Consider the following 24630-nt stretch of genomic DNA (forward strand, 5'->3'; position numbering starts at 1 on the left):
TAATTAATGCAAATTGTAGGCTTGGTGGTTTTATGTCACAAACTATATCCTGGTATTGCTGCGTTGCTGCAGTTCTAGCGCTGTGATGAAATGATCAACGGTGCAGATACTGTATATCGGATGAGATATGTACCCATTAATGACATCTGTAACAAGTTCAATTTGGTTAAACAGAAACTGAGCTACTGCTGATTTAATCATAGTAAAGACATCTCTCTGTAGACTTGTGTTAGCTTATGTGCACTGCCTTAATCTAATTAGCTTCCTGCTAATGTGGCATGGGTATTGATGCATCAAAATATTTAGCTTTTAAAGTTTTCAATGTCTATTAGTCTAGAAGTTGCACGGATGAAAAAGGGTTGTGGAGTTTGGATCTGAAAAGATTTTCACTACAGTGTTCTGGCGTTTGTGTGTAAGCGTGTGGAAATTAAATAAATAAAATCAAGAAGGCTAACATGACTAGCACAAGGTGAATGCTAATAGCCTCTAATAAGCATGCTGTAATTTACATTCATTGCAAATGAGGAGCTAGCATCTGTTAGTATGAACAATCTGCATGACATCTAAGGCATTTTTTCTTTTTCTTCTTTTACACAAAAGCCATTACCAGGAATCATGGAAAGGCCGCATAAGGCTAATATATACACACTGTCTAACCATATCGATTAGTATGAACGTGAACACACGCACACACACACACACACACACACACACACACACTAAAGAAAGATAATTTTTTTCCAGACAGAATTTAACTATTCCCATTAATCATAGTTTGTGTGTGTGTGTGTGTGTGTGTGCGTGTGCACATGCCTTGCAGCAACTCCTAACCTATGACAACTAACTTCCTAAAGAGGTCTAAATCTGTCCCGTAGCAGAAGGACAGTCCGTCAGGTTTAGCATAACTTTGCATGACATTGAATAAACCAGCGGCAGCTTTACATACCAAATGAGCAGTACAGAAGGCAGCTAATAAAAAGAAAATAAACTGGAAATGGAATGCTAACGCTAAGTAGCTGTCAGCTGTTTATCTCTCCAGGACCTGTCGTATCGCATCATCTACAGCTGACTTTAAAGGAACAGTTTATTCCAAGAAAAATCGTACACAAATATCTCCTGTTACCACAAAATGCAGCTGAGACGTCTGGTGTCTGGTGTTTAGTTCTTTGGTTTTGCTCACGAGGCTAATATTGTTAAAAGTTTAGCATTGTGCAGAATTTGTGCTTAAATCAAAACCTGGCACGTTTCCAGAGCAAAGCATGGAACATTTTATTTCTCTGTTTTTGTTGGTATTAATGAAGCATGCAGGTCTCAGCACTCACACGCGCAGCAGCTTCTCTGCATTTAAATAAAACTGTTAAAAGGCTAGAAAGATGGGTTTTTATCAGGTTACTTGTATTGCATGAAGATGCTGCAGTTCCTCTGCTTGGTATTTTTACAGAGCACAGTGTGCTGTCTGCGTTGCGCTGATTGCCATCATTAATCACGAAATACGTCCTCATCGCAGTCACTTTCTGTCGTCTGTTCATTTGCCTGGCACGGTATACTCCGGGTGCATTCAAGTCAAGGCGCTAAGATCGTGTCTACGAGTTGAACGCACGTGGACGGCAACAAAAAGTTGTAATTACGACTGGGAAACACTTGGAGATATGAGTCCTCTAGTTGGCGACATGTCTTTTAGAAAACACGATGGAATCGATGGATGGAACGTCTGTAGTTGACGGTGACTTTGAATGTTTACTCGTTTCAGAAGCTTCAGTTATTACACATTAATACGATATCACTGCACAGTTATTATATAATAATGTAATATATATTATATATTACATAAATTAGAACTGCAGGCAGCTCCACCTAGGAGTCTGACCCGAAACAACTGATATTAGCTAAGTTTCTAGTTTCTAAAACTTTTGAACATTTTTATAGTTAACAGTGGACTGAAGCTACACAGGAAGTCAGTCTGAGATACTGAACGACTCAATAAAGATGTCTGAGGTGATTATTCACACATGCTAATTGTGCTAACCTAACCATGTTTCAGCATTAGCCTCGTAGCTGTACTGCAAAGCTAAAGAGAACAAACCATGGGCACCAGAAATATTTAGCTTGATTGACTCCATTTTAGGCCAAAAAGTTATTTTAGTACACAATTTACAAATGAAAATAAGCATAGCAGTGACATCTAAACTTGATATGAGGATCTGATTGAAATGATGATTAATTAGATTATTTTTGTTTAATGATTTTATGGTTGATCACTGTATAAAGTAGCTAAATGGACTTAGACAGTTATACATCTATAGTGATGTATGGTGGTCTGTGAAAACCCTCTGGATCTTACAGCGGCTAAATTCTGGCCAGAAAACAGCAAAAAAACAGACAAATCCAGTTGAGACCCAAATAGTGTGCCTATAACATACACTGACACCCTTACTTTAAGAAAACATATATACTATTTATATATATATACTGTATATTTCACCAAAACAATGCTACCATATTATATACACTGATCAGGCATAACATTATGAGCAGTGACAGGTGAAGTGAATAAGACTGATGATCTCCTCATCATGGCACCTGTTAGTGGGTGGGATATATTAGGCAGCAAGTGAACATTTTGTCCTCAAAGTTGATGTGTTAGAAGCAGGAAAAATGAACGAGGATTTGAGTGAGTTTGATGAAGGGCCAAATGTGTGATGGCTAGACGACTGGATCAGAGCATCTCCAAAACTGCAGCTCTTGTGGGGTGTTCCCGGTCTGCAGTGGTCAGTATCTATCAAAAGTGGTCCCAGGAAGGAACAGTGGTGAACCGGCGACAGGGTCATGGGCGGCCAAGGCTCATTGATGCACGTGGGGAGAGAAGGCTGTTGCTGAAATTGCTGAAGAACTTAATGCTGGTTCTGATAGAAAGGTGTCAGAATACACAATGCAGGACGGGTTTTGGCAGCAAAAGGGGGACCAACACAATATTAGGCAGGTGGTCGTAATGTTATGCCTGATCGGTGTGTATATAGTTTATATCGTAGTAGATAAGGAACTAGTTTAATAAACACATGTATAATATGAATAAAGGTGGGTATATAGATTTTAACAAAAGGTTTGTGGTCATATTTATTTATTCGCCTGAAGTAATGATAAGGTCCATCATAGCACCATTCACACACATACTCACAGTGTAGACATTTACACTAGTTTTTGGGAGGTGAGAGGAGACCCGAAGAACACCAGGCAATTAAACGCTATTAAATTCATCTGCTTTTATAAAAATCAGCATGTGTCTTTCAGTCATGAAATGCACTAAAAACTTGTGTAGGGATTTCCCAGACCACCACAAACACACTAGTTAGCGTACTGTGGAAATGGCTTTGTCATAAATTGATATTCTGACCGTTTTACCATAACGTTTACTGATTTAAACATCTGTCACCAGGGTCAGAAGAGACACAGTAAACTTCAAATGCAAGTCATTTACAATCCCACGGTGTTTGCTGATAATATCACATTAAACATAAAGCCAGTGGTGCATGGCAGATGAACAGAAGGCAAGAGATGAATAAACAGATTTAAAAAAAAAGACAAGAAAAAAATGACAGATGGAAAAAGAGAGGGAGAGAAAGAAAAAGGAATCATGGAGCATGCAAAGAGAAAAAAAAAGAGGAAAAAAATGTTTTAGTGTGTGTATAAAAGGAGGTGAAAATGGTCCCTTATGAATAGAAAGGAGAAAGAGAGGACGAGACGAGCTTCAGGATGTTCTCCAAAAAAAAAAAAAAAAATAAAATGTTCCCTGTTCCAGATCCATCTTTTTTTTTCATTTCAGTCTGGCTTCCTTATTAAGATTTTTTTTACATCGCTCATAATTAAGGTTTCGGTTATCTTCCTTAAAAGTAAATGAAATACACACACAGAGATTCACACACACAACATCCTAGATCTTTCGAGTTAACAGAGTGACATTTACAGGGAGCGCCAGTGCTTTTAGATGTCCTATAAATGTCAAGTAAAGTGTGTGTTGGTGCTAAACAGTAGGACTAATGCAGGATTTACACATTAGAAGTCACTTTCAGGCTCCCACTGCGATTCCTGAGCACAAATTAAGAGTAGAAATGGAGCATATCCCATGGCCAATGGGTATTTTCCACTTAAAATTTTTTTTAGTCCAGACAGGCGAGGGAAGCGCATGCTCAGTGATAACTCTGTGGAAGACTGAGATGTAACAAGATTTCAGCTCAAAGTTCTTGCTAAGTAGTGTTTTCTTAGCTGTGACGCAACTGTATAGGTGTAAACTCTGTGTAGGTGGGATTCTTAGGGGGACAGCATGGAGGTTGTCGCCTCCCAGCTTCAGGGTCCTCATTTTGATCCTGAGCTCAGGTTACTTCCTGTAGGTTTTGCATGTTCTACCAGTGTGGGTTTCTTCTACGTTCTCCGGTTTCCTTTCACCTCCCATGTATGCAGCGGATGAACAACTTTTCATTGTCCCTGGGTGTGAATGAGTGAGTGAATGTGTGTGTGCATGCTGCCTTGCAATGAACTCCCATCTACCGTCCAGTGTTCCTAAAATTCCTATTCCTGGTATCTACTGAAGATAAAATTTTCTCACACCTTTAACATATTTTGTTCAGATTTTCACAACTTTTCTTTTCTTTTTTTTTTAAGTATGAGAATACACAATCGATTTTAACCTAGCGTGCCCGGGTCAATGCTATCATCGACAGGATGGTTCAAGCCCCAGCACCACTAAGCTCCACTGCTGGATAAGCAGATAAGATATATAGAAAAAAATATACTTTTGAAAGAAGTAAATCAGCTCTATTTGTTTGAGCAGCTAAAATTCAGCACGATCAAAATGTGGGTCAAATGTGTGAACATTTTTCTGTAGTCTGTTTCTATCACTCTAATGTGGTTTACTGATGATCAACAACAGCCATCACTGCATCATTGCACATCATTACAGGGCGTCCCAGAAGTCTATGTAGGGGAAATTTTTCATAACTAGTTTATAAGTATCTCTCAATCTATCTATCTATATCTTTCTCTCTCTCTCAATCTCTCTCTCTCTCACTATATATATATATATATATATATATATATATATATATATATATATGTCTATATATTAATATACAGGCATAACATTATGACCACCTGCCTAATATTGTGTTGGTCCCACTTTTGCTTCCAAAACAGCCCTGACCCATCCTGCACTGTGTATTCTGACAGCTTTCTATCAGAACCAGCATTAACTTCTTCAGCAATTTGAGCAACAGTAGCTCGTCTGTTGGATCGGATCACACGGGCCAGCCTTCTCTCCCCACGTGCATCAATGAGCCTCGCCCACCCATGACCCTGTCTCCGAATCACCACTGTTCCTTCCTTGTACCACTTTTGATAGATACTGACCACTGCAGACTGGGAACACCCCACAAGAGCTGCAGTTTTGGAGATGCTCTGATCCAGTGGTCTAGCCATCACAATTTGTCCCTTCGTCAAACTCGCTCAAATCCTTACACTTGTCCATTTTTCCTTCTTCTAACACATCAACTTTGAGGACAAAATGTTCACTTGCTGCCTAATATATCCCACCCACTAACAGGTGCCATGATGAGGAGATCATCAGTCTTATTCACTTCACCTGTCAGTGCTTAGAATGCTATGCCTGATCCTTCTCTATAGCTCATCTTTACACATGCTTTTGAACAAAGAAAGAAGGTATTGAAATCATTCTCATTGCTCTTGTGAAGCTATCAGTGTAAAGCTTGCAATGGACTTCAACATTTAACAATGCAAACACATCACACATGCCTCTGTTGCCGTTATCTTCACAACTTCACAAACCAATTAAAAAGACTGGAAAACTAGAAGTGTTTCGAACAAACTGAGAACTGAACATCCACTGACAGAGGCACACAGTATGTATGCAGACTTTTGGGACACCCTGTATAGCTGTCTCCAGAGTCAGGACTGGATTCAAACCTCAGCACTGTGGGTCAGGGGAGTCTTGTACCGAATGCTAATAAAACTTTCATTCCTAACACGCGATTCAGCTCGTGAAACCCATCAACAATACCTGATAAGTGTGCCAGAGCAGAGAAAACACAACCCCGTACAGATAATAACCCCACCCCCAGTGCAGAACCAGTAGCCATTGTCCTGTCCAACCACCGAACTCAAACTCATCAAGGGTGATACTGAAACAAAGCTGTCCTCTAGAAACAACGCTTCCGTCATGGCTGTAACCCTGCGCTACAGGTGTCAAACAATTCAGAGCTCAGAACGTAGTTCCGTCACAGAGAAGACGCAACTGCAGACTGACGTGAGACACTGGTACTGGTACAGGGACGGTACGTACTGGTGAATGGCTTGGAGGAATTTCCTCTGGTGCTTCCTGACTCTGGCGTGGTCCATCTTCCTCACCAGCTTGGTGTTCTTGTAGATGAGCCAGGTCTCCCTGAGAACGTTTGCAGCAGTGTTCTTCACCTGAAGTTGACAGAGAAGACACAGTGACTCACACTGCAGCTCCGTGGCTCCGGGGTGAGGCAGACTTACACGACTTGTGAGATACGCTAGCCTCAGAGCTCTAGCGCAAAACACTAACAACTGTGTGTGGAGTATGATGTTAGAAATCCTTGGTTGGAATTTTACATGTTTTATATAGGTAGGTTTACATGGAACCAAAGAATCCGTACTGTAACTGGATTGAGTGGTCAATCTGACTGAAAAGCTTTCACGGAAACACCTCAATATATCTGGGTGTAGTGTTGAAATGATCTGATTATTTAGGAAAAAAATTAGCCATGTAAACGCTTCGTAGAAAATTTAGAATTTTTTATTATAATGATCATAATACCAGAATTTTCCCATCAGAATTCCTTGAAATGTGACTAATTTATTTGCGAAACGCTGTATTCATTATTATTTAGCAGTGGCTATAATATTCTGAAATAAAACAACAATAAAAAAATCCATTTAATATGTGAAAATATCCAATTATAAATCGTAATATTTGGTGCTTTTAAAAAATATATATATAATTTTTTATCACTTATTTTTCTATTTACAACTTATTGAGTGACTGAAATAGAAATAAAAACATAAATATAGATTATTTTTATTTTATTATAAAAAGTAGAAACTTTATATGAATAAATTAAACCAATTAAAAATGATTAAAAATAAATAAATAAATAACTAAATGAATGAATGAATGAATGAATTAATAAATTAATAAATAAATAAATAAATAAATAAATAAATAAATAAATAAAATTGTGGTAAATGATATTGGGTTGTGTTGTTATAGAAAAGTAATCAATGATGGGATCACATCATGTGACCTGACATGAAGTGAGTCGAAACCTTTGAGAAGTTAAGAACGACTCATGATCCAAACAAACATTTTCTACAATAAAACAATAGTATAACAAAGACAAGTTCTCTCAATATTGCCTTTGGTTTTATTCGTACAGTTTACTGACATGTTGTGAATATAAATTCTCTGGAAAGCATTCTAATGTTGTAAATCTAAATTCTCTGGAAAGCTGCTTTGTGGCGACGTCTATACGAATAAATGTGGATAGAATTGAATGTACTCACTCTTTTTGTCAGCTGCGTGTCCATCATAAAGTTATGTACATGTTTTTCGGCTTTGGTTAATTCCAGTTTTTTTGCGACCACGGCCACCACCAAAGCAGTGCATCCGGCACCCTGGGGAGGAAGATGGGTTAGACGGAGAATAAACATTAAATATTGCCTCAGGTTTGTTTTCCTGCAGCAAAATAAACAGTACTATCACATTATCCGCTGTATTTTATAACACCGTAACGGTATATCAGCAAGATACACACCTTTATAGAAGCACAGAGATGCTTTTAGAATCCCAAAGGAACATAACAGAAAAATATACACACACTAAACAGTAATCTCACCAGACTCATCAGACTCACCATGATCCCGGTGAGGAGACAGACCCCTTTGCCACAGTACGTGTTAGGGACCATGTCCCCGTATCCGATGGTTAGAAAAGTGATTGAGATCAACCACATGGCTCCTAGGAAGTTGCTGGTTACATCCTGGTTATCGTGGTACCTACAGCATGCACATGAGGAACACACAGGATGAAAAAAATCTGCAAAACTCATCTGGAATTGGTATTGTAGGGAAACACGAAAAAGCCCACGCAGCATCTCAAGAAAAGAGTCTTGTTATAACGAGATAAGTGTCTCGGGATTACATGAACAGCATGCTTCTAGAAGAAAACATTTCATTTTTTATATGAAAGCATCTCATTTTTTACGAGAAAACATCTTGATTTTAAGAGAAAGCATCTCATTCTATGAGAAAACATCTCATTTTTATAAGAAAGCGTCTTGTTTTTATGAGAAAGCCTCTCGTATCTTTGCAAAAAGCTGCTCATTTTTATGAGAAAACATCTTGTATTTAAGAGAAGACATCTCGTTTTTATGAGAAAACGTCTTGTATTTAAGAGACCTCATTTTATAAGAAGAGACTGAGAATGAGCCCGAGATCTCATTTTATAAGAAAACATCTTATTTGATGAGAAAGCATCTAGTTTATAGGAGAAAGCATCTCATTTTTATGAGAAAACATTTTGTTTTATGAGAAAGCATCTCATGTAATGAGAAAAGCATCTTGTATTTATAAGAAAGTATCTCGTTTTTATCATAAGACATCAAATTTTATGAGAATGCATCTCAGTTTTTATGAGAAAACATCTCTTTTCATGTGGAAACATCTCACTTTTATGAGGAAACGCTTCAATTTATAAGAAAGCATCTTGTTTTTATGAGAAAATATCTTGTATTTATGAGACATCTTATTTTATGAGAAAACATTTCATTCGATGACAAAAACATCTCACTTGATGAGAAGAGCATCTTGTATTTATGGGAAAGTATCTTGTTTTTATTATAAGACATCTATTTTATGAGAATGCATCTTGGATTTTATCTCTTATTATGAGGAAACATTTTATAAGAAAGTATCTTGTTTTTAAGAGAAATTATCTCATTTTTTAAGAAAGCATCTCAAATTTATGAGAAAACATCTCATTTGATGAGAAAAGCATCTTGTATTTATGAAAAAACAGTTTTTTAAGAAAAAGCATCTCGTATGTATGAGAAAGTATCTCGCTTTTATTATAAGACATCTAATTTTATGAGAATGCATCTCAGCTTTTATGAGAAAACACCACTTATAATGCAGAAACGTCTCATTTTTATGAGAAAGCATCTTGTTTTTAAGAGAAAATATCTCATTTTATAAGAAAGCATCTTGTTTTTAAGAGAAAATATCTCATTTTATAAGAAAGTATCTCGATTTTATGAAAAAACATTTCATTTTATAGGAAAGCATCTAGAATTTATGAGAAAGTATCTCATTTGATGAGAAAAGCGTCTTGTATTTATGAGAAAGTATCTCGTTTTTTAAATGAGAAAACATCTCTTATTATGCGGAAGCGTCTTGTTTTTATGAGAAAACGTCTCATTTTGTAAGAAATATCCTGTATTTATGAGACATCTTATTTTATGAGAAAAACATCTCATTTGACGACAAAAGCATCTCGAATTTATGACAAAACACCTCATTTGATCAGAAAAACATCTCACTTGATGAGAAAAGCATCTTGTATTTATGAGAAAGCATCTTGTTTTTATGAGAAAGTATCTTGTTTTTATTATAAGACATCTATTTTTATGAGAATGCATCTTGGTCTCATTTTATAAGAAATGTCTCATTTTATAAGAAAGCATCTTGTTTTTATGAGAAAATATCTCACTGTCATGAGAAAGCATCTCATTGCTAGAAGAAAACATCAACAATGAATCGTTCTGTTATTATGAGAAACCTTTCCTTTACTACAAGCCATGGCTCGTTATTACAAGAAACCTTTTCGATAATAGGATGTTTTCTGATGGTACCAGGAAAGTTCCTTCTAATGCAACGTTTGTCGTTGTAACAAAATGCATTTTCATACGAACATGTTTTTCTTTCTCATAACAACGATGAGATACGTTTAGAATAATCGCTACGAACACGTTTTCTCGCAACACTGAGATGTTTTCTCATACTAACAAGATGTTCTTATAACAATGAGCTATTTTCTTCGAGAAACAAGATTTTCTTTTGCTAAATGAGATTTTCTCCTGTTAGGACTGCAAGGTCTTCACAATAACAAGATGTTTTTCTTGTAATCATGAGACTTTCTGCTAGAAGAAAAGCAAGTTTGCTCAAATGAATGAAATACTGATTGAGATTTCTCTTCATGGACGGCAGCAACGTGCTTCTGGAGCGTTGTATTGATTTAAGGTTCGAGGATCGGGCTTTTCTCTCGTAACGAATGCGGCTATATTGGGGAAAAAAAGAGAAGCTAACCAGAGAGATTAGATTAAAACATTTAATATGCGTGGTGCAGATATGAGCTGCCATCTGTAGCATCCGATTTGTTTAATCCGATCGCCAGTGTGTGCTTTGAAAACGCTAAGTGAAAGCATCAGGGTGACTGGACAGACGTTTGTACTGGTTTTCTGAGCGTCCTGCTAAACAGGCTGTGTCTCGAAACGATCATCAGAAAGTAGCTCCAGGAATAAAATGCTAAAAAATTCATGTCATTTTGTGCTAAAAATATGTTTTTTTTTTTCATTCTTATCGAGTGCTATGGTAGTAAACTAGCTTGCATTTGCAGGCATGTAGCTTAGCATGCAGGCTAAAAGTTCTGTGGCTAAAAGTTCACAGGCATCATAATCCACTAATAATTTGCATATTAAATATGATTGGTCAAACATTACTGATCAGAGTTTATGTAGTGACATCACAAAATGCATCTAAACAATCCAGTTATATACTGAAAATGCGATCTATCTAAAAAGATACAGATTTCAGAATTCAGGGCTACTTCAAAGTCCGGCTTAACGCATTTTCAAGACTGTAGATGATTTTTCTTTAGTTTACTGCCGCTGTGACTAATCCGACGTTTTGCAAGTGCCAAGTCATTAGTGTTGCTCCGAGTTTGTCTCTTGTCTCAGCAACCGTTGATGCTTGTGCACATATATTTCAGTAATCATCACCGTTTTATGCTCTTCTTACTTTTTGGAACGGATTCCGGACACACATAAGAGCTGAATTTGTTAGAGTAGAGAATGGAGGGACTTTATATATATCCACCTTTACAGGAGCCAATCATTTGGATTTGCTTATAATAAAATGAAAAGCTGAATGATTTTTAATTATACAGAAGGATATTGGGTGTCGTCAATCGCTCAGGAATACAAACAAGCCGCTAATGCCTTAACGGTATTACAAAACACAAGCAAACACCACGGTTTCGAGTGGTTGAGGCACACAGCTCGGTGAAATGTAGTCTATACACCAGCTGACACTTGGCTACGCTGCAGCTCCCCTATAAATAAAATCTCAAGGTAATGAATAACTAGGAACTACACTGATGTTTGCTTCACTATTTTCTTCTTTGGGGTGGAGCCAAAATGTCTTCTCTCTTAGGTAAAGGAGCAGATCTGGAGGGTTCGTGGACACAGTGTGTGGGATGTCCGGATGTTGTGTCTCTCACACAGTCACTCAGGGTTTGTTGATGGTGGACTGGCTGGCTGATTTATATCCCAGGGCTCCTTCATGTCAGTGTTACCTTCTTAGAGTTAGTTTGCTGGAGTCCTTGCTTCGCTCTGTACACAATGTACAGTGTCTTTAACCATTATATGAGAATGTTTCTCTCTCATGACCTCTCCTGCTCTTTGGATCTTACTGATCCATCCTGATGCCCTACTTCTGATAGGAGTTTTTATCACATAAATACCACTTGCTGCTCAGGATGACTCCACATGGACATCCTGGAGAATTTATAATGACCATATTTACAAGCAGTCTAATAATCGAGATCACAACAGAACAAATATTCCAGGGGGGAAACTGGACCTGTACCTGATCCAACTCCTCTTATAAGCCTGAACCCTAACCACTAATGCTATGTCACTATGGCAACCTGCAGTCGCAATCTTACTTGTGACTTATAGTACCGCGACTGGCGACTCTCTGTACTCATGAGGTCCCAGTGATCCTGACCTTTTCTGCTCTGTGGACCTGCCTGATCCATCCTGATGCCCTCAGTTCTCATCACATGAAAACCTCTCGCTGCTGAGGATGGCTCCACATGGAGAATTTATAATGACCATATTTACATGCAGTCTAATAATCGAGATCACAACAGAACAAATATTCCAGGGGGTGAAACTGGACCTGGACCTTGACCTGATCCAAATCCTCTTATAAGCCTGAACCCTAACCACTAATGCTACGTTACTCTGGCTACCTGCAGTCAAATTCTTACTTGTGACTTATACTACAGCGACTGGCGACTCTGTACTCCTGACATCCCTGTGACCTCTCCAGACCTGCCTGATCAATCCTGATGCCCTACTTTTGGTTGGAGTACACATCACCTGAACACCTCTAGCTGAGGATGGCTCCACATGGACATCCTGGACATACCTGAGATTCCTGTGGATTGTACTACTTAGAAACCATGAAGATGGCTTTGGACTGCACTTGATACAAACAATTTTGCTACAATTGCTTTGATAACTTCAACTGCAATGAATTTACTGGGTACACAATCACGCTTTTTATAGTATACAGTTATAGAAGAGGAAATGACGTCAAATGAACATGGGTTCCACTTGGAGTCTGGTTCCTCTTAAGGTTTCTTCCTCATATTGTTCACCTCGGCGATGTTTTCCTCACCACTGTCGCCTCTGGATTCCTCGTACATTAAGGATGTGTTTTTAAATTTAAAATTCCTCTCCTGTTGGATAAAGCACTGCAAACCGAATTGAACTCAACTGCATGGATCTGATTTTAGAGGAAACATAGTGGTCAGAGAGCAAAAAACAGGCCAGTGCTTGAAATATTACTAAGATAGCACGTTACGCTCAGCTATGTCCTGTCCCACAGTAAAAAAAAAAAAAGGGCTAACTGTCAGCTGTAGGTAAAGACATTAGCAAAATTTCTTACACTAGCATATGAACAGATATAAAATAGATAGAGTAAAGTTTTATAGAGCTTCAGTAAACATGTTAGCAAGATAGTAGCCTTGATCTTTTAATAATTGTCAACAACACAGAAGACAGAAGTGTGGCAAGAGTGATGGAAATTTCTCTGCCTTTCCCTTTCAGGCGAATGTTTAAAGACGACTGTTTATTAATTCCTATACCTAATAAACTGGAAACACTGCAGTGTACACACACATTTTTTTCCCCCCAAGAAAAGAATATTTCGTGCCGTACAGTGCCGTGACTCACACTTCAGACGAGTGTGACATTTTTTCTCCGTAGCAGCACAGCACCTCTGCTGTAGTCCTAATTATCTTAATCGGGTAATTATCAAGGCTTTCGTTAGATGAGTCAGGTGTAGGAAAAACCAGATATCTGCAGTGCAGGAATTCCCAGGAGTGAGCCTGAGAAGCGGCGTGTTTATACTGTATATACTAAACAGCGTTATAGCACCTTCGTCTCAGCGTACCTGTCTGTAACTTTGTCAGCGTCCCTCGGGGAGAAAGAGGAACGACTAATTTAGATTGCAGACTGACGATGGAAAACAAAAATTACTGACAAGCGAACATGCTACTGTTTTCCGACAGCAGATGTGTCACCGCTGTAGGCCCAATCAATGCTGTTTTAATTAGCGCTGCTCTTTCTAGCGTGGAACGTAAACAGAATTTTAATGCCACTCCGCTACGCTGCAGGGTGCAATGACAAATACGAACAGTAACCATATGTGTTGGAGTGTAAACCCTGCCTAAACAGTGTGTCTGTGTGCATGTGTGTGTGTGTGTGTGTGAGCTGCTACACCTTTCGCACGCCCTGACAGTCCAGGCAGCGATGATCCACAGGGAAATGGTGAAGACGAGCAGCACGGTGCCGGGGCAGATGGTCATAAGGGTCTTCATGACAAAGCGTGTGTTGAAGTTGATCTTGTTGAGGGCGCCGATGCTGCGTGACGACGCGTCCGTGAAGAGCTTGCTGTGCAGCAGCATGACGCGGGCGATCAGGTAGAGGCGCAGGAACATGGGGATGGACAGGATAATGTCCACGTCGGCGTCCGTCTTGGACGGCGTGTAGTAGAAGGCCAGGCGTGCCGTCCACGTGAAGGTGTACTTGCCCGGGATGGGGTGGATGGCGCACACCAGGATTTCCAGGCAGATGAAGAAGATGCGCTCGTACGTCATGGCTATCCTCCAGTCGTCCGCTGCGTTGTCTACCATAAACAGCTGTGTGGTGATGAGGGGGGAAAAAAACAAATCTGAACACAGACTAATATTTCAGATCATTCAAATTAATTTGAGAACTTATAATTCACATATTTACACAAGTAATATTTAAACAAATATTCCAGGGGGTGGAGCTGGACCTGGACCTCATCCAACTCCTCTTATAATCCTAAAACCTAACCACTGATGCTTTGTTACTATGGCGACCAGCAGTCACAGCACTAGACTAGCGATTGTGGTAGCGACTAGTGGTATAAACATAACAACACTCGCACTTATCCATCCTGAAACAAAGAGACGTCTCAACCTTCTGGTTCAACTTCGCCAAGGTGGGAGGAGCTAGATCCCTCCCTTTCATTCATACACATGTACTCAGTCTTACTACGACTGACTTTCATTCCTCTTCTCTCCAGCGAAACCTCCACCTCTCCAGGTTTTCCTCCACCTGTTCCCTGCTCTCACTACAGATCACAATGTCATCTGCAAACATCATTGTCCAAGGAGACTCCTGTCTGACCTCCTCTGACAACTGGTCCATCACCATAGCAAACAGGAAGGGGCTCAGAGCCGATCCCTGATGCAGTCCCACCTCCACTTTGAGCTCCTCTGTCTGACCTACAGCACACCTCACCACTGTCCTGCTCCTCTCATACCTGTCCTGCACCACTCTGACATACTTCTCTGCTACTCCTGACTTCCTCATACAGTACCACAGCTCTTCTCTTGGCACCCTGTCATACGCTTTCTCCAAGTCTACAGTGCAACTCTCTCTGACCATCCCTATACTTCTCCATCTAAATTCTCGGAGCAAAAATTGCATCTGTTGTGCTCTTTCTGGGCATGAAGCCATACTGCTGCTCACAAATTTCTACTACCGTCCTTAACCTAGCTTCCACTACTCTTTCCCATAGTTTCATTGTGTGGCTCATCAACTTTATAACCCCTATAGTTGCTGCAACTCTGCACATCACCCTTATTCTTAAAGATCGGCACTAATACACTTCTCCATTCCTCAGGCATCTTCTCACTCTCTAAAACCCTGTTAAACAAACTAGTTAAAAATTCCACTGCCGCCTCTCCTAGACACTTCCAGACCTCCACCGGGATGTCGTCAGGACCAACTGCCTTTCCACTTTTCATCCTCTTCAAAGCCTTCCTGAATTCATCCTTTCTAATCTTATCTACTTTCTGTTCCACTGAGTTCACCCCTTCAGCTCTTTTTTCCCTCTCATTTTCCTCATTCATCCGATCTTCAAAGTACTCCTTCCATCTCCTCTGTACACTCTCCTCACTTGTGAGCACCTTTCCATCTCTATCCTTAATAACGCTAACTTGCTGCACATCCTTCCCATCTCGATCCCTCTGCCTAGCTAACCTGTACAAGTCCTTCTCTCCATCTATTCTCTTCAGTCCTGTCCATGTCCCACTTCTTCTTGGCTAACCTCTTCCTCTGAATACTATCCTAAACTTCCTCATTCCACCACCAAGTCTCCTTATCTTCTTTCCTCCTTCCAGATGACACACCCAGCACCTTACTTCCTGTCTCCCTGATCACTTCTGCTGTAGTTTCCCAGTCATCTGGCAGCACTACCTGCCCACCCAGAGCCTGCCTCAACTTCTGTCTAAATTCCTCACAACATTCCTCCTGTTTCAGCTTCCACCACTTGGTTTTCTTCTGTATCTCTATCTTTGACCTCTTCTTACAGACCATCAAAGTCATCCTACCATCCTATGCTGTCTGGCTACACTCTCTCCCACTACCACTTTACAGTCACTAATCTCTCTCAGATTGCCTCTTCTACATAGGATGTAGTCTACTGGTGTGCTCCTACCTCCACTCTTGTAAGTCACTCTATGCTCCTCCCTCTTCTGAAAATAAGTGTTAACCACAGCCATGTCCATCCTCTTAGAAAAGTCCACTACCATCTGTCCTTCAAGGTTCCTTTCCTTAACTCCAAACTTGAGAAGTGTTTCTACAGTATATTCATAATAATTTATATCATTTCAAAGACGACAAAGAAAGTAGGTATCGTTTCCATGAAAAAAGTCCACATGATTTACCTTTAAAGCTTTACTCTAAAACAATTCTGGACCTTAAATCTTTTTCAAAATGTACACTATATGCATATTAAAGACACAAAAGTTAAACCATTCCAGTGACAAGTAAGGTACAGATTAGTACCCTTTATTTTTCTAAAAATGTTCCATGAAAAGCATCTGCTCTTGTTTCTTTTAAAAAAAAAGGGGCGGAGTCAGGTGATCTTTTCACACTGGGCATTACTGTTAACTTTCTCCTTTAATAATCCATTACAGACAAGAATTTCTTTCACCTTACGTTGTTTATGGAAGCGTTTTCATCATGTTACACAACGAGCAATTTAGCAAGCTCAAAAAAAGCAGAAGAAACAAATTTAATAGTGCATCTTTTACAAGGTTAAAAACAATTGCGAGGTTGGATTTGGGGAAGGGAATCTAATAACGTCTCTCCCGCTGTCTTTTCAATAAGAACATGGGGAACACCTGAGATTTTGCTGAAACTGACATCATCCTGATAAAGACACGATAAGACGCCGACACCTTCATGGCTGTTAAGTTAGGTTGAGATTATTCAGCTATGTGAAGTTCGCAATAGGTCGACGTGGATCTTTGTGTGTAAACATCACCATATTAATATTTGCCATTTTACTCTGATCTCTGTGCTGTAATCTTACGGGAATTTCTCTTCAGCGCCGTGTTTGTTTCCGCCGGGATGAGAAAAATACTCTGCGATTTTCAGCACACACACTCACATACATTGCAATTTCAATCTGGGCTCAGCAGCCCGTGCCAGCACTCATCCCTCACTGTTCATTCTCGAGCCCATCTTTCAGGCTCTGCCACCATGTTTCTCTGCAATTGGCTCATGCCTGGGAACCACTCAACATCTCCCCCTCCTTCTTCTCCATCAAAAAAAGACTCGCCTCCACCTCGGGCTCGATAAATAACTCCCGCCCAAACGGGTGCGTTGTCAAAGCGGCTCCCCTCCTTGATAATCTGCGCAGATAAACTTCCCTCACTGCTTCCTCCTTGAGCTGTCTGTCACCTCAAGGTCCACTCTGCGTTCTCTGTCAGCGCCACATATTTCACCGTTCCCCTTCTTCATCTTTCTTTCTCGTTCTCGGCTCTCAACTCTATCCGGCGTGTCTGCAACTCTCAGATACGACAGGAGGAAAGCATAAACTCCTGACGCCATGAATTTCAATGAGGCTTGTGCATTCTGAAGGCTCTCACGGAGTAATAGGTTTACTGTTCAACCGGCAGACGAGACTACGGGCTCTTTTCAAATGGAATTCTTGTTGTGTTGTTCTTTATAGTGTTTTCGACAACAGACCGGCTGTATTCTCTGCTCTGATTGGTCAGAAGGTGCTACATTTTCTAGAATAGCAGCTCTGACTGTAGTTCCATCTGCAAGGTAAATACACTAGCAGATATGGAAGATTCTCCTGATCCTCGGGTCAGGGTTCTACACTGAATATTTAACGGACAAACCAAAGAAACATTCTTGATTTAACAGACAACATTTCTCACTAGTCTGTCGAATGTGATTCTACTTGAATGTCAGTGATGTAGAGGGACGAAACCAGCAAACCATTTAATATTTTGTAGAAAGAATGAGTTCTTCAAAGGTTTTCTGGATGGTCAGTGGGTCTATTTTTCTAATGAGGTGATACATTATATAAATGGGAAAGCCATTGTTATAGTGTTCTACACTAGATATTTAAGGGACAAACCAAAGAACCATTCAATATTTTGTAGAAAAATGGGTTCCACAAAGGTTTTTTGGATGGTCAGTGGGTCTGTCTTTCTAATGAGGTTCTACTTGGTACCTTTTTTATAAATGTGATAGTAATACTTATGGTGTTCTACACACAATATTTAAGAGACAAACCAAAGAACCATTCAATATTTTGTAGAAAACATGTTTCCCCAAACGTTCTTTGGATGGTCAGTGGGTTTGTCTTTCAAATTAGGTTCTATGTGACACATTATATGAATGGGGAAGTCTTTGTTAAGGTGTTCTAAACACAATATTTAAGGGACAAGCCAAAGAACCATTAAATATTTTGTAGAAAACATGTTTCCCCAAAGGTTCTTTGGATGGTCAGTGGGTCTGTCTTTCTAATGAGGTTCTACTTGATACATTTTATAATTGGAAAGTCATTGTTATGGTGTTCTACACACAGTATTTAAGGGACAAACCAAAGAACCTTTCAATATTTTGTAGAAAAATGGGTTCCTCAATGGTTCTTTGGAAGGTCAGTAGGTCAGTCTTTCTAATGAGGTTCTATGTGACACATTATATGAATGGGAAAGTCATTGTTATGGTGTTCCACACACAATATTTAAGGAGCAAACCAAAGGACCTTTCAATATTTTGTGGAACAATGCATTCCTTAAAGTTTCTTTGGCTGGTCAGTGGGTCTGTCTGCCTAATAAGGTTCTACTTGGTACAGTTTATGAATGGGGAAGCCATCGTTGGATCATTCATGTGTTCCACAAAGACCATTTTTTTGGGGACAAACCAAAGAATCTTTCCAGATTAAACCTTTCTTTCTTAGAGGGTAGAAAAAAGCGATCCTTAAACTGCTTGATATATATGGGAACGCAGGCTTTTGAACTGAATCTGTAAGGGGAAAAAACCTAATCCTTCCATATTACAGAATGTGGTCCTCGAAAGGTCTTTGGATAATCTATCAATAATTTCTATCAAGGTTCTGGTTAAAAGCTTTCCTAAATGTGAAAAGCAACACTTAATTCTTTCCCTTGGGGGAATTTCAGGTGCTACATGGAACGTTTTCTCCCTCAAGAATATAACCACAAACCCTTCTCCGTCCTCCCTTGTGCTTTAAATGGCTACAATTACAGAAATAAATAGAAGCCGCCCTATTTGTATTATAGAAACATTTCCGGAAAGATTGATGGAGCAACTGGTGAGACTTTTATCTTACCTTTTGGTTTTTACTTCTATAAAGTGCAAGTGAATGGATAGATAGGCAGCCTGTGGAACAAATAAAGACCATGTTTATTAGCATAAACGTGATGTAGTGCTTGAAGTGTTTACACTGGGCATTTATTCATCCTTAGTAACTGCCTGGTCAGGGTTGTGTTAAATTTAGTTAGTAGTTTGCTTGTATTTTGGACTAAAAAAACCCAAAAACATAAGAAGGTTAAAGTCCTCTTAAATCCAGATACAGATATACCTAAGATACAGATAGAAACAGCGCCATTGTGTTCCACCTCCACACTGCTTTGGTTCAATCCAGCACTGATTTACTGCAAAAAAAGTCCACATGGTTTCCTGATGCAGAGTCTTAAACAGCAGCCATTCGTCACAGGCTACGGGGCATTTGATCCAACCTTGCGGCACAATGCCTGATTTCACTAGTTAACTCCCCTCCTTTGTTAGGCACGAGAGCTCATTAGTGAAATCAGTTCGGGGCGTGAAGGGTATGAAACGAATACCTCAAGCCTTTATCGCCTGCACGAAACCTTCACTCACGCAAAGCACTCTGATTCAGAGCCGATTCAGAGAAGTCCCGTCCCCTTCCGCCGTTAATTATTCACTCTGCTCCCTGCCACTCGGCTGAGCGTCATCAGCGTGAAAAAGGCCCCGGATATGCTTCAATAATTCAGAGGACGTAAGGACCATATAAAACTCAGCGGTAAATAAATGAGAATCTCAAATTATGAAACGCCTCTCTGCCAGCAATTTATATATATATATATATATATATATATTTCCCCTCCATTAAGAGAAAAAATGCCTCTGTTCCATTACTGGAAGTGAAATGGGATCAATGACCCAGATTGTATATTTAGTAGTGGCGTGTTACAAAACCACGAATCGTTCAAACAGAAACACACATCTCGGGGCTTTAAGGCGATGCGTTCCACTCAAGGACATGCCGTAGGGAACAAAATTAAAGCTCCCTGACTGCACCTACACACACTAATCATACACACATAATCATGTTATAACACAACAAATCTCCATTTACTCACACACACACACACAGCATATAAAAATACTCTCGCTGCATTTTTAAACTACTTTAATTCAGTAATCCTTAAAAGTTTTTAGGGCTCCTCTTTTTTGTCTGTTTGACTTTTTATATCTAACATGTCCTGCATCTTCCAGACGGCTGCTGCTAGGCTTTTTCTTATTCTGTAGTGCTGCACTCCTTTTGAGGTTAGAAATGTGGTGTCCTTCATCTTCTTCTTCATCTTAGTAGTAGTAGTGAATGCAAAGCTTTTCCTTTAAACTTTATAACAAGTCTTTAGGATGGATCATGAATGTTCCATAATGCTGGATGGATAAAAAGCCAAACAAATAAATATATTGTTAATATAAATAAATAAATAAATAAATAAATAAATACTGTTCAATAAATAAATAAATAAATAAATAAATAAATACTGTTCAATAAATAAATAAATAAATAAATATTGTTAGATAAATAAATAAATAAATTAATAAAGTTTAATTTATATTGTTAAATAAATAAATAAATATTGCAGTGAGCTGAATTTCCTGATATTCTGGATAAAGTGAGGCTTAAGGAATCTGACCTTCTTTCAGCTGTCACTCCTTAGAGTTCTAATTCATTCATTTATCATCGGTAAGCACTTTATCCTGCTCAGGGTCACGGTGGATCGTGGGAAATGCGGGTGCGACGTGGAAACACACCCGGGATGCAACAATATATAAATGTATTAAAAAATAATAATGAATGATTGAAAGGAATGATAAATTTCATGTTGTGATACAAACAAACATGAATATCAGGACATGCCTCGATACAGTAAGCCATAAAAAGCCTGATCTGCTTCCCTGAGGAAACACAAATATGTCAGAGCTGTATAATTAATGAGTTCGATTTTCCCTTTCTGAACTTCATGTCCTGTTATCTCTCATAAGACATGCTGCACGGCTCCGAGCCGTCAAAGATAGACCGGAGATCGGTGTCAGGAATACCTGAGTCCTCCAGTTTCTCAGTAATTCTGACAAGTGCGAGGAATGCAGCATCTCCGACTCAGACGACTGTGTGCTTGGAGCCACGCTCGCTTAGCTCAGTCTGAGTTAAACAGAAAGAGATGAGCTGGGAAAAAAAACGAAATAAAAATTCAGATCTTCCTCAAGGCAGCAAAAGTGTCCTCGAGGAAGGGGGATAAAAAGCTTTCGTCTGTTTACCAGGGGTGATCGGCTGTCACGAAAGTGCTTTCCGAAAGTCTGTTACTCCAAAGCGCGGTGATTAAACATTTAGAGTGGGCTGCGCAAGGAAAGCTACTCGCTAGGTAAAACTAATTATGGTAATGGACAACCTGCAACACAATCCTCAAGAGGTCTTCACCTCCGCACATCAGATATTCCGCTCGGAGTGTCAGACCCGCCAGGGCGGGTAGAGCTCCTGCGTTTGTCCACCGCGCATATACATGTGTAGGTTAAGTTACACGGCCAACAAACCAAGCTGACCTGAGCAACACACGGGAACGAATGAATCAAAGAAACCCCAAGGGGTCAAGAGGATTTCCTGGAGGCTCATAGCATAAATAAATCATACAGCATCAGGCCAAGACTGGACAGGTGATCTTCTAGATCTAGAGTCTCCTAAAGTCACCAAAGCAAGAATTCAGAAGATTTTTCCACCTGGAAGCTTCCTATAACAACTACATCCTATATTCCTATAACATCTTTTAACAGTACACTTGATCTGTTTATTTAATATCCGGTGTCCATGTAAACGAGAGCCATTCCATGACTAGCCTCTTTCACTTGAAAACAGACAAATAAACCATTTCATCTCAGCAAAGAGTAAAAACTTCAGCCTTGGAGATTTGTCTTGTCCGTTACAAAGCGCTTTAACACTGAAGATTCTTCCATAAGTGTTATATAAACATCTCCTTACAGAAAACCTCACAATATCACCGATAACCTGTACATTTTCCGTTGTTAAATATATCAAGACAGTTGTCGTATCTGCTGAGCTTCTGACCAATCAGATTTGACAACAGCGCTTGTCATAGATGTCTTCAACAGCATTAATACCCTCGTAACAGCACCATAACTACCTACTTAACCTCAAAATGATGTAGCGATCTATTAAATGTAATAATTCTGGACAGAAAAAAATAATCGTGGAAAAATAGCTGTGGATCTGGCAACCCTGCAGTCAGGAAGACGAAGATGGAATATTTCCAAACTGCATAATTTCACATCTTCATGGATTTTAATGAGGGTGAAGATGGAGAGATGTTATTTTTAGTCGTTTCTCAGACGTGTACGACATTAAATGATTTAGAAATCTGCATCGATTTAAAAAAAAAAATGTTTAAAATGATTCGCAAAAAAGATAACGGGTGATAAAATGCCGGACGGCGTGGCCGTCACTCGTCCTTAAGCCTGACAATCACGCTGACGGGTCTGACAAATGCTGACACTCCATGTCCTCTGTTTCCTATGAGTTTAGACTTTGTGTTGCTATTGATTGGAAGTTTTTTGGCCGAGGCTGAAGAGGATTTGACGCGAGACTCAACGGTCATCGGCATCTGTCACTCCGCTAGGCAGTGCAGACCGGTTACTGGTTTCAAGCCTGCTCAATATAACTAATGGAGCGGGGCTCAATATTTAATCTGTGTAATGCGGAGATGGGAGCATATATCTTGTCACTGGGAAAAGAAATCGCTCCGTCTCATTAGTGAATTACAGCCAGAGAGGCTCGCCTCAATTAGAAATGACCGCCATGGTTTATTTATAATATCAAAGAGAGAGAGAGAGAGAGATGGTAAAAGACCACTTTGCATAAATAGATGCACGCAATAGGAAATAGGAACTCTGACTCTATATCCCCTCTGACTCTGTAGGAGGTTTCTTTGTGCTTTCAGGTTACTTTGAGAAGATCTACGGTCTCGGCGTATTTCATCAACCGGAGTCCATTAGCGGGACGTAAAGGTTATAGCCGGTCCTGTTTAACGGGTAAACCTATGCTCGACGTGAGGTACAGATTAGCTAATGATAACCCACGAGCGCTATGGTAAATCTTTACGGAAAAGGGTTGTAGGTTTAATCGTGTTGTATCTGGACTGTAATTCTGTCCCGGAGACGTCAGCGCAGTGAAAACACAAAGGTCGCGGTGAAGACTGGAAATGAGACACCTGTCTGCCTTGTCAGTGAGGAAACGTTTCACCATGAGATTAGAGATCCGACACATCCTCTGTAGACTGACACTGTCACTCACACACACACAAACACACGTTTGAGTATACACACACACATGAGAAGACACACACACGTTCAAGAACATGGACAACAGCATTGAGACATGATGCTGCACCAGGGAAGAAGGTGTGGCCTCTCTGAAGGAGGTGTGGTCTCTGAAGGTATGGCCTCTCTGAAGGAGGTGTGGTCTCTGAAGGTGTGGCCTCTGTGTCTGTCTCTCAGTAAAGGGCGTGTTGTCTAGGTCTGTCTCTTAGTGAAAGGGGCATGGCCTCTAGATCTGCCTCTTAGTAAAAAGGTGTGCCCTCTGTTTCTGTCTCTTATTAATGAAGGGGTCTTGTCAATGTCTGTCTCAGCCAAGGAGGTGTGGCCTCTGCATATACATCTTAATAAAGGAGGCATGTCCCATGTATGTGTCTCTCAGTAAAGAAGGTGTGTCCTCTGTACCTATATTCGGTAAAGAAGGTGTGACCTCTCTATGTGTCTCTCTGTAAAGCAGGCATGTCCACTGTATGTGACTCTCAGCAAAGGAAGCGTGTCCTCCGTGTCTGTCTCTCAGTAAAGGAGGCGTGTCCTCTGTATCTATATCTCAGTAAAATAGGCGTGTCCTTCATGTGTGTCTCTTAGTAAAGGAGGCATGTTCTCTGGATCTATATCACAGTAAAGGAGGCGTGACCTCTCTATGTGTCTCTCAGTAAAGGAAGCATGTCCACTGTATGTGTCTCTAAGTAAAGGGGGCGTGTCGTCTGTTTGTGTCTCTCAGTAAAGGAGGTGTGTCCTCTGTATCTATATTACAGTAAGGGAGGTGTGACCTCTCTATGTGTCTCTCAGTAAAGGAGGCATGTCCACTGTATGTGTCTCTAAGTAAAGGGGGCGTGTCGTCTGTTTGTGTCTCTCAGTAAAGGAGGTGTGTCCTCTGTATCTATATCACAGTAAAGGAGGCGTGACCTTTCTATGTGTCTCTCAGTAAAGGAGGCATGTCCACTGTATGTGTCTCTAAGTAAAGGGGGCGTGTCATCTGTTTGTGTCTTTCAGTAAAGGAGGTGTGTCCTCTGGATCTATATCACAGTAAAGGAGGCGT

The 24630-nt window shown here is 40.0% G+C and overlaps 1 protein-coding gene across 3 annotated transcripts in view; it reads right to left on the reverse strand.

The window, feature by feature from the left end:
* The window catches only part of kcnn2 (potassium calcium-activated channel subfamily N member 2), a 53456-nt gene that overhangs the window by 19024 nt on the left and 9802 nt on the right, over nt 1–24630 (reverse strand). For 2 of the 3 annotated variants that reach the window (XM_058412334.1, XM_058412335.1), the window contains exons 3-6: nt 13878–14296; nt 7944–8085; nt 7594–7704; nt 6350–6477 (exon numbers count right to left, since the gene is read on the reverse strand). In XM_058412334.1, the coding sequence (XP_058268317.1) occupies nt 6350–6477; nt 7594–7704; nt 7944–8085; nt 13878–14296 (800 nt within the window). Of the gene's footprint in view, nt 1–6349; nt 6478–7593; nt 7705–7943; nt 8086–13877; nt 14297–17007; nt 17864–24630 lie in introns of those variants that run through there. The other variant, XM_058412336.1, reaches the window with a different exon arrangement.

Source organism: Hemibagrus wyckioides, linkage group LG16, assembly GCF_019097595.1.
Source record: "Hemibagrus wyckioides isolate EC202008001 linkage group LG16, SWU_Hwy_1.0, whole genome shotgun sequence".
Taxonomy (NCBI): Eukaryota; Metazoa; Chordata; class Actinopteri; order Siluriformes; family Bagridae; genus Hemibagrus; species Hemibagrus wyckioides.